This window comes from Daktulosphaira vitifoliae, unplaced genomic scaffold (genome assembly GCF_025091365.1).
Source record: "Daktulosphaira vitifoliae isolate Bord-2020 unplaced genomic scaffold, ASM2509136v1 Scaffold_5, whole genome shotgun sequence".
Lineage (NCBI taxonomy): Eukaryota > Metazoa > Arthropoda > Insecta > Hemiptera > Phylloxeridae > Daktulosphaira > Daktulosphaira vitifoliae.
The window spans coordinates 33380900-33392330 of record NW_026099576.1 but is presented as its reverse complement, the minus strand read 5'-3'; the positions used below and the strand labels follow the sequence as shown (position 1 = coordinate 33392330).

At 26.8% G+C, this 11431-nt stretch overlaps 2 protein-coding genes across 2 annotated transcripts in view; one reads left to right on the top strand and one right to left on the bottom strand.

The window, feature by feature from the left end:
* Positions 1-4062: 4062 nt before the first annotated feature.
* Positions 4063-11424, top strand: LOC126907898 (repetitive organellar protein-like). The gene is given in 16 exon segments (XM_050689553.1): positions 4063-4576; positions 4743-4917; positions 5099-5235; positions 5494-5589; positions 5663-5766; positions 6038-6230; positions 6304-6510; positions 6569-6721; positions 8241-9060; positions 9142-9200; positions 9267-9397; positions 9746-9881; positions 10178-10384; positions 10832-10954; positions 11279-11300; positions 11303-11424. Coding segments are annotated over 16 exon segments (3039 nt in total). The 5' UTR covers positions 4063-4198; the 3' UTR covers positions 11401-11424.
* Positions 7911-11431, bottom strand: part of LOC126907902 (meiosis-specific nuclear structural protein 1-like) — an 18481-nt gene continuing 14960 nt past the window's right edge. Inside the window, exon 10 of the mRNA XM_050689563.1 lies at positions 7911-8008. Coding sequence (XP_050545520.1) covers positions 7985-8008 — 24 coding nt within the window. The 3' untranslated portion in view covers positions 7911-7984. The remainder of the gene's footprint in view (positions 8009-11431) is intronic.

Below are 11431 nucleotides of genomic sequence, written 5' to 3'. Positions count from 1 at the left end.
CGGTCAGAGACAAATGAATGATAATTATAAGATAACTATTATTAGTTACAAATTCTATTATTATTATGGTATTGATTGAAAAATGCTGCGATTGTTATAGCATATATATGTAGTATCAAAAAGTATTAGATAAATATTTTTTTTTTGAGAAAAAAATTAGTTCATGCAGAAAAGCTTTAAAAGTATTCAATTGTTATGACTTGACTACTTAGGGTTAAAATTTAAATTTTGATATTCTAAAACATTTATTAGTATTTTGTGTTAATTTATATTTTATTTATAATAGTTGTGTTTTTATCTTACATTCAGATATATTTATTTTAATGTGTAGTAAATTATTTTATATTAATACCTTTGGAAGAGGGCTTTTTAGTAATAATTTGGCCTGTAACAATAACATGGTTTGCCATGCAAGAGTCGCTACCACCTAGGCGAGGTGTCACACCTATCCGATATGGTTACCGGACCATAGGTGGAATTTAATTTTAAGTTAATTAAAAGTATAATCTAAGTTAATATGTCGTTATATGTATAAATTACTATAATACCTCGTGGTTTATTAAACACAATTATGACAATCAAAGTTGTATGTTGTCATGAACCCATAACTATATGTAAATATTAGTTTTAAGGAATTTGTATTATTAGAAAGTAAAAGTAAATAATAGATTATTATTAATTGCATTAGAAAGTATAACACTAGAAGCATTGTTAATTGATTATTATTTCTAATAAAAAGGGACCTGACTACTCACTCGGTGGTCAGTGTACAATCGATGAATGTTAGTACATGTACTTTATACACTTCATGTATAAAGTACTGCATTTAGTTTTATCATCAACTCATTTTTGTGACTTATATTTTTAATCAATATATATTTAATTAGTGCTCAATAAGATAAGTGACTACAGGAATTACTATGGTTGTCTTTCTAAGTTATTCACGAATATATATTCTGAAGGTGTAACTTGTGTCATAACACAAAAGGGAAATGGAATGTAATGTGTACGAAGATGAAGATGAAGATGTGGTGCCTGCTGTCACGTGGTATTCACGTGCGTGTTGTCGTACATTAGTCATCAGCCATCTGCTTCAGGGGTCCGCAGTGAATTTTTTTGATCCGTAAGATCGCCGCGTCCAAAGTAGTAAGTATATAGCAATGATCTACGAGATCGCTGCGACTTCTTTAGGTCCAAAAGGAGCCGCGTCGAATGAAGGGCTATAGATGTTCATTTTATGTTTTGTAATATCGATAAATTATTAATTTGGTTTTTATAAAAACATACTGTGACATAGATTTTGTTCATATTTATCAATTGCTATAAGGTCTTTAATTAAAAAAAATTCTTCTAAGAATATGTTTTATAATAAAGAATTTCTTTTATTTTAAAAATTGTTTAAATGTACTCCAGACTCTTAAACCGTGAAATACAATAGATTTTTGATAATAGTCTTCAATATTATAATAAATTAGTTAAAATATTTTGCAGTTGAGAGATGAAAAAAACAGGATTAGTGATAAGAACGTAACGAGGATAATTATTCATCACGCCCAACTGTAATATAATCAACTAGGCTCCGCCTAGCTGGGGCTCCGCCCCAGACCCGGGGCCCTTCGAGCCTTACGCGCCTTCGGCGCGTAAGCCTCTTCGGGCCGTCATCATAAGTAGGCCACTGATTCCGGTAGAAGTACCCGGCTACGCCGGGCACGATAAGTGTTTTTCAGAAAAACTATTACTTCAGAATCAGTGAAAACTATAGAAAACTATATCTAAAAATGTTATTATTAAAATCAGGAAAATTCAAAAAAAGAATATAGTAAAATGTATTGGGTATAAGGTTGAAGCCTCTTAATGAGAAATTCCTTTTAGGCCTATTCAAAAATTATTTTAGGAGGAAATTTAATATTTTTTACTTTGTTAAACATGTTATAGAAATTTTTTTGAAAAAATTAAAGTAATGATGAAAAAAAAGGACATCAGGTCCTTATTTATTAGAAGTTGCCTAAAAAAATATTGATAGTGCTTGTTCAAGGAGGGGCCAATCTCTCTTAAATACACCCCTGTTATACACAAAAATTATTAATAATCTAAATATAATAATTGTGTTTATATTACAGAATAATTAAAAAAAAATTTAGCAGGTTATTATAAGTGGCACACTGTCAATTTAAAATAAAATTAATATTAAAAATAAAAATAAAAATTTAATTTTGATAAATATATTGATAACTGCGATTTAACGATTAACATCATAGTTATCATAGATGAATCCCAATTCAAAAGATAAACTCATAGTCTCATACATTATATATGAGAAAAAAGAAAACTATTAACTCTGAACTTAGTACTGTTCTTATAATGAAAGTAAAAAACTTAAATAATTATAACGTCATGAAATTTATATATAACATATAACATTCCTTGAAAATATAAGGCAAATGCAAAATAGTGTCCTAATAATAATACATAATACACCATATAATTAAGGTTCATAATAAACGTATCAGCAGAAAAGAATCACTGCGCATAATACAACCATGCGCGTGGACTTAAAAAAAAAAAAAAAAGCTCGTAAAACGGTGAAAAATGAACGGATTGAATTGATTTTTTTATCATATCTCAGGAATGTCATTGGGCGGGTCTGATGAAAATTTCAAACCTTAAGTCGTAAAACGCTGGCGTCAGCGAGCGTTTTTCTCGAAAACGGTCGAAATTTTAAAACGCTCGCGGGCGAGCGGCAAAAATTTTCCGACCTTCGCCAATAATTTTCCCGGAATCTGGTGACCGAGTACTTTCGTTGAAAAAAAAAATTTTGAAATTCCGAGCACGCTAAGTAATTTTCCCAGAAAAGCGTTTTTTTCCTTGTTCTATTATATAATAAGATTCCTTTACTAGACCAGTAAATGCATATAATCAAACCTAAAACTATCTATCATATTTATGTAAGGAATTGAGTGAAGATATATTATTAGGTATATGATGTTCACTATCTGTACGATTATTAAAATCTAAATGAATTATTTTAGTACAATTTGTTCCTAAAAACTCATTGTATTATTTTTAAGTTAACCTTCAATAAAACATATAGTACATGAATTATAACCACTATGTCCTTTAGTATATAGAGTAAAAATTTTTACTGGCATATCACAACAAAATGTGTTGATAGTAATTTATTCCCATAAGCAGTTTCCATGACGCCTTTAATAGATATTATTTTTAATTCATCGATCATATCTTTTAAATACAAATAACAGTCTTGGGATTTTAATTTTTCCTAGTAAATCAATAAAAATATATAATGTTTCTCTTTTGGGTGATGAATATAACCAAGAAACGGCCAAAAAATACTTAAAGTACTATTTTTCAAGTGTTAGGCCATCAATACATATTACTAATTTTATGACTAAATGTAGTGTTTTTGTGGGTTATTTATTGAGAAAACAGCATTGAAGTTATTATTTTTGAATTTCCTGTAAAATTTCCTTTACTTGAGTTTTACTTTTATAATTCTAAGTTAAGAGAAAAAAAAGTTACGAGCATAGATTAGTTATTTCTATTAAATTTGACTCTTCGACTTAACTTAATAGGCCCGGGGGCACGGGTTAACCTTAACGGATCGGTCCCAAATTTTGCACAGCTCATTTTTTTGACCATTAAAAAAAAATTAAGGGGTAGCGTAAAAAAAAAAAAGACATTCGATTTTTGAGGGCCACCCTAGTGTGCACCCAAGTACGGTCAATGACAGAAGAAAGAATGGAGAAGAGTCAACACCGATCTAACGGCAATTTCAAATCGACAATGGCTAGTCTTTTTGGCAGGGATCAATACTAATAAACAATTCGATTTTAATTATATTTCTCTTTTATCGCCTTATCTAGCGGTCAGCGGCAAAATAATGAGTGGTTGACACCGCTGTGTCAGAAAAAGGTTCTTTCGCGCGATAAAATAAATAACTAGACATAACAAAAATCATAAACGGTCCACCTTCAAACTTGTGACGTTTACCTTTACTATTAATTATAATTGAGAAATCAGTTATATCATCTTATTTAGTTTTTTATATCTAAAGAAGTATTGTGAAAATAAATGTGTTATTTTTATTATGTTGCCACAGTGACTAACTATTAACTTTAATAAACTTCATTGAAAAAATTAAAAAATAAAAACTTAGAATTTTCATTAAATATTTATCATGGAAGTTAATTCAACACATGAAATATATCATAAAGAACTTGAACGTATTTGTGAAAAGCATAGAACTGAACTAGATGAAATTGAAAAAAGACATCGTGATGAAATAAAACGAATATTTACAGAAAATAACATAGAAATTTCTAAATTGAAACAAAATCTTAGATCGGAATATCAAAAAGAATTGGAAAAGATAAAAGAAATTCATGAACAGGAAATTGAAGAACTTAGAAATCAATTTGAAAGTCACCTAAATGGTTTAAAAGATTGTGACCTAGATATGTTAACTAAACGTATTGAAGAAGATATTACAAAAACACAAGCTAAACACAAAAAAATTGTTTCATATTTGATTAATGAAATAAACAAATTAAAAAAAGTAATATTACTTTAAAAAAATTAATACTTAATCTTTTCTAACAAGATATTTTATATTTTTAGACTTTAATAGACATAAAAAATTATAGAGATGTTATTTCACATAATTTTGTTTGAATAATCTCTCTAAATATATATTACATGTAATATATACTATATATTTTTAGGAGTTAAATAAACAAAAGTTTGATTATGAACAATTATTAATAAAATATTTAAAATTTGAGCACAAAAATGACAAAATGGAAATACAGCCCGACAGTAAAGTGTCTTCTATTAGTTCTAATAAAATATGCAATGGCATTATTGAAAATGAAAATTTAATATCATTATATCAAAAAGGTATGAATTAGCAATACTTTACAGGGACACTCTATATTAATGTTGTACAAATATGGTATGGATTACATACATTATTTCTAATACAATTGTATTATTTATGCAAGATAAATTATGAATATTCTTTAAAGTATATTTTTATTTATTTTAACTCTTATTTAATTCAATAACATTAACATTTTAGTTCAAGAAATAATCAAAAATTGTGAAAATTTGACACCATTCCAGTCTGTCCTTGAACAATATTTCACCAAGTGTGTCAAAACGATAGCTGAATTAAAAAAGGAAAAAGATCTAATTCAACAAGATATGCTACAAGAAGTTAGTATATTTTTAAAATAAATAATAGGTTTAAATATTACAATAATTGAATATTAATATTTTTTTAATTATCCTTAAATGAATTGTATTGCAATTTATAAATATACTTATAGTATAATCTATATATAAATATTTTTTTACTTAATTAATGTTTAAAATATTATATATTGATATATTTAAATTATCATCAATTTAAATGTAGTAAAAAATTGTCAAATCTCAAAAATACTTTAATTAATTAACTTATTGTTTTACTAGCCTAATCGGTTAAGAAGCTTATTTGAAGAACAGAATCAAACTGATACTTCTGAATTTATTGATACTGAAATAATTATCAATAATATAAGAATACAAGTATATACAATTTTCTACTTAACATAATATCTTTATAATTATACTATTATTGATGTTTATATTGTTTCATTAGCTTAAAGATTTAGAGAAATCAATTTCTAAACGTATAAAAGAACTAGACTCATACTGGGTGACTGATGAATATAATTCGCCTGCTTCTGAAGATATATCTGTCGCGTAAGAAACCATTTTTGAGCAATTATATTTGAAAATATTTTTTTTTATTGCTAATGAATTTACGGAGTTACATAAGTTAAAAAAAATAAAGATCTTTAAAAAAATATTAGTCTTTTTCAAATTTCATTAGTCTAAATAAATTTTATTTTTTTATTTAATATATAATTAAATATTATATATATAATAATTATAAAAATTAACCTAAATCAAAATTTTACCATCAATTCATATGAATTGATTTTATCAATTATTTAAAAATAATATTTTTTAGTGAACGATGTGAATTACGCAATAATATCAGCTTAGAAAAAAATAGTTCTCCAAATCGGATAGTTGCCTCATTAGATGATGTTTTTATGAGAATACAAGAACGTTTAAACAGACTTTTCAAATCTGAAGAAGCTATTTTAAAACACGAATCTGATCAAAATTTATCAACTAAGCAGCTTAACAAACAAATAAAAGTAAGCTTCTTATAAATTTGTTTAAAGTTACTATAACAAATTATTATTATTATAAATTAAATAAAAATGATAGGATTTAGAATCTGAAGTAAATATTCTGAGAACTAGATTAGCAGAAAAAAATGATCAATTAACAACTGCTAAAATGAAAATTGATGATCTAAGATTAATTAAAAATAGTGATGTAGATTCAGCCACTTCATTATTACACGATACTATAGCTAAATTAACAGCAGAACATAAGCAATGTACATTAGCAATAGAAGATAAAAATAATGAGGTATACTCAAAATTGTTATTTGTATTCTTGTGCATTAATTAATTTACATTAACTTTAGATCACTAAATTAAATGATTTGACAAACCATCTTAAAAATATGCTTTCAACTTATGAATCCAAACTGGTAGAAAAAGAAAACATTGATCCAAATACAATAAAAAGCTTAGAGTCAAAAGTTGTAAAACTTGTTGAAGAAAATATGAACTTACAGGTAAATTATTTTCATTATTTAAATTATGTAGGTTTATTTGCGTGAATTGAATTCTATTGTCAGCCATTCAGAAAAACTGATGTTGACTCTTGAGAAAGTACGCTGTACTGGGTGTAATACAGGTGTCTGAAACAGTCCCTGTGTCACACAGCCCTTCCTGTGGGTGGTGTCCTCCCGTCGTCCTCAGGTGGCGACCGTACCTTAGGTTCGCTTTCTACATTTCCTTTTGGATCCGTGGAGAGGTTCCCCTCAGCTGTGGCCGTTATTGAGGGTGGCGGTTTCCTGGGTCCCTTTCCCTTACGTAACACACTTCCTCCCTTCCCTTTCGAGGCAGGAGTGAAGTGTGTCCGTTTGTTTCTTACCTCCTTTTCCAAGTGGTACTGGTGATTCCTCAGCCTTACTCTTCCCAGATTTTTGAGGTGTGAATTTTTTCACATCCTTCCGGGCTGGTGGCTGCTTGGCAACATAATCTGTGAAGCAAACTCTGCCCATTCCAAAATATGGACTGCGCTTCAGTTCCTCCAGTTTGATCATGCTGTTTTCGTCCACACTTAGGAACAAAGTTTGTCCTTTCGGGCCAACCTCTGTCTCATGGTGGACTTTCCAGATCGCCGTGTTCAGCCCTGGGTTTTGTTTTGCCAAAATTTCCAAGATCTTCTTAGACTCTTTTGGCAGCCCTGGTATGTGAGTGACCATCCGTTTATACTTGATCGGGTTGTAGGCTTCCAAATGGAGTTCTGCACCGTCCCAAGGTTTTATCAAGTTGACATGGTCAGTGAGCCACTTAAGAGAGCTCTCTTGGGCTGCACTGATCACAAGTGCTCCATCAGTGAGTCTGGTGTCTTCAAACCTTGGTACGTCGGTTCCATCAGTACCCGACAGTATCAAGTCTCCAACACAAGACTCAATGAGTAGCCCCTGCTCTGTGGTCAACTTGTTAGTGGGGTAGCCTGCGAGGACCAGAGCCACTTTTTTATCATCGTTTACCACGTCCCTGTAGGTTGGTACCCAATGAGTTTTCTTACATGGAGGTTCTTGACCCTTGTCCTCAGGTTTTTGAGCTTCGGTTCCCTTTGACCTTTTCAAGTCATCGGTTCCCTTGTCTCCCTCCTTTGGTAGGTTCTTTTGTCCCTCCATGATTGCTCAGCTCCTCTTCAGCTTGCGCCTCTGACTGCCGCTCAGTTTCCCAGGTCTAACTTTTAGACCCTCGATTTTATCAGCTACTGCTCCCAGTTGATCTTGTGATTCCTACATTTGTTGATGTTATTGTCTCTTTGCTAGTAAAACCTTATATAATTAAAAATCATGTAGCTGTATTTTTTAATAGTATTTATTTATTTGTTAAGCTTAAAACTGTAAGTAAAATATCTCAAATAAAGATATTAGAAGATAAATTACATAATTTTCTATCTAAGGAACTGGTTTAATGTTATATCCTAGATTATTTTTTTTTTTTTACTTTATCAAAGTGCTAATTTTTTAATAATAAAAATTATTATTATACTTATTATATTTTCAGGATGATATGAAATTACTTTTAACCAATACTAAAATGGAACTAGAAGAAAAAAATGCTGTAATAAAAGTGATGGAAAAAGATACTGAATTTATGGAAAATCGGATTAAAACTTTGGAAGAAGACATTAAATTATTATACTCAGACAAGACCTCATTAGAGCAACATATTGAAAGCTTAAAAGAAAATAAAAATGTGTTAACTAATAAATTGTATAATGCATTGTCAGAAATTGAAAAAAAACAAGAAACATTAAAGGAACTTGAAACTTTAGGTGTAAAATTAAGAGCTGAAATTCAGCCATTAGAATATATGAAAAATACTTTAGAAAAAAAACTTGAGTCTTTTAAAGAATATAATAAAATACAGTCTGAAAAAATTGAGTGTTTAGAAAGTATCAACAATGAACTTTTAAATGAATATAATATCTTAAAAGAGGACCAAAAAATTTTGGAACATACAAAATCCTTAAAAGAAGAGAATACTAATCTAAAAAATGAATTGTTAAAAACTGAAAACTTTAAAATAGAATTAAGTGAAAAAATAGAAAAATTAAATTATGAGTATGAACAACTAAAAAATGAAAATGTTAAACTAAAAGAAAAAATTGAAGATTTAAAGTTGAACAATATACATGCAAAAAATGAACTAAAAAAAGTTGAAGAATTGCATGAAAATGAATTACAAGGTTATCGTAATTTACTAGCAGAGGCACAAGAACAAAAACACAAGATGAATATGGACTTTTTAAAACAAATTGAAGATTTAACAAGTCACACAGAAGATCATAAATTATTAATGGCTCATTTAAAAAATAAAGATTGTAAGAAGCCAATAATATTTATGAATTAAAAATAATAATTGCACTGTATAATGAGATTATTGATACTTATTTAATTTTTAGATGAAATAACAAATACAACATTTTCTGATCTAGATTCTGATAAAACTTCTCCAGATTTGGTAATTCATGATAAATATCTCTTATTAAAATTATAATCTCAATTTTTTATTAACCTTAACTTTTAGGTAAATAATTCAATGACAGTACTTGAAAAAAATCTAGAGTACGAACGTAAAAAAAACAACGAGTTACAACATGAAATAGAAGATAAAGAAATAGAAATTAATTATCTAAAAAAATACCAAGAAGAACTGTTGTAAGATAAAATTGTAATTATCTTAAAAATATTAAAAGTCTCTTTAAAATTTAAAATTGAATTTAAAAAATAATAGAAATTATTTTTAAAATTTTTGAGGTTAAAAATATTTAATATTAAAAAATTTAAAACAAATTTATTACATTTTTTAATAATTAAAAATATGTATGAAATTAATATTTCTCTCACTTATTTTAGTCGAGTTAGTTTCTAATGTATGATTTATCAGAAGAAATTGAGCTAATAAGTTTAAATGAAAAATTAAATTTATATATAATATTATTTTATGAATAATTTACATTATAATTAACAAACTTTTTTTTTATTACATAAATCTCCGGACATTAGTAAAAAAGTACTTGGTGAAATAAATCTTAATGCAGATTTAAAAATCAATATTATAAAAATGGAAAGCTATATCAAAGATTTAGAAAGTAAAATAAATGATGAAAAAACAAATAAAGAGGAAAATCACATTATTGAGGTATGTTATATATATTAGTTAATATAACTTATATGTATACATTCAAAAAATATTTTTTTATTATTTATCACTAAAATTGTTTGATAATGTTTTTAAAATATATATTTATTGAGTTACAACATTTTTAATACATAATATGAGTATGTAGCACGAAAGGCTGTCTATTCTTCAGTAAACACCTACCTTCACTACATACTCACTCTATGTTTTTAAAATAATTGTAATTCAATGAATATTTGTCTTAAAATTGTTATCAATCAATCAAAAAATTAAAAAAAATTATTTTATTATTTTAGAAATTGAATCAACAATTAAGATATGTTATGAATAAATTTAAAATTTTGGAACAAGAGTTAAGTGAAACTATTGATTTAAATGAAAAATTAGACAGTGAATTAAATAGAATTTTAGAAATTAAGGAAGAAATGGATCAAAAATTAGCAGAAGCCTACAGAAAAATTGATGAACTTATATCTAGTGAAAATAAGAACAGTGTTTTAATGGTATTTTTATTTTTAAATATTAATACAATTTTTAAATAATCTCACTACATTTTAATATGGCTGCCTAAGGCAGCCTGTCTTTTATTCTGTATATTATGAATTTAAAATTAGAATATAAATTCTAGAATTCATATAATTCATTTTTTAAATAATAGTTGAGTTAAATATTTTAATAAAAGTATGTTTTTAAATATTTTAATCTTTTTTTTTTAAATAAGCTTTATTTAAAAAGCTTTTAAGTTGACAGTAGTTGAACAATTTATTTTTGATTTTATATGCCAAATTATGTAGTCATAAAAATTTTCATTCAAACTTTATTCTTATTTTTAATAATATTCTTTAACCGTTTTTTTATAAGTTTTCATTGATTTACATCGTGGACATAAATATAAAATGTTTATAGTATTAAAAAATAAAAGTTTCATAAATTTAATTTATTATAATTAGAAACAATTAGAAAGCCAGAATTTAGCTATTGGACACTTTAAACAACAATTAGAAAGTGCAGAAAAAGTTCTATTAGATCAAAAGACTCGAGCTGAACAAGATAATCAAGTTTTTAAATTGAAGGTATTTATATATAAATATTTTTTTTTAAACATGAAATTATTTTTAACCATTTATATGAGGCATTTAGATACATAGGTGTATAAATGACAGTTTTTATTTTCTATAATACTATGTAAATAAAAAATGTTTATCATGAATTTTATGCAATTTTTTTATAAATTGAAACTATTTATTTCAGTTTGATTATACTTCTAACTCAAATAGTTTTTTAATGTCACTTATACTTCTTGTATTCTAATCAACTCATATATTGTCTACAGGTATATTTTATATTAATGTAATATTATTTATTTGTTTAAAATATCAATATTATTTTATTTTTAGGTTTTAGAACTTCAAAAACAACTTAACAAAATAAACAAAAATACCAAGAAATTTCAAAAGACTATGAAACTTTAAAATTAAGTGGAATCCAGGAAACTGATGTCAAATTATATTTTTATTAATATAATGTTATTGGAAAATGTATACATTTTA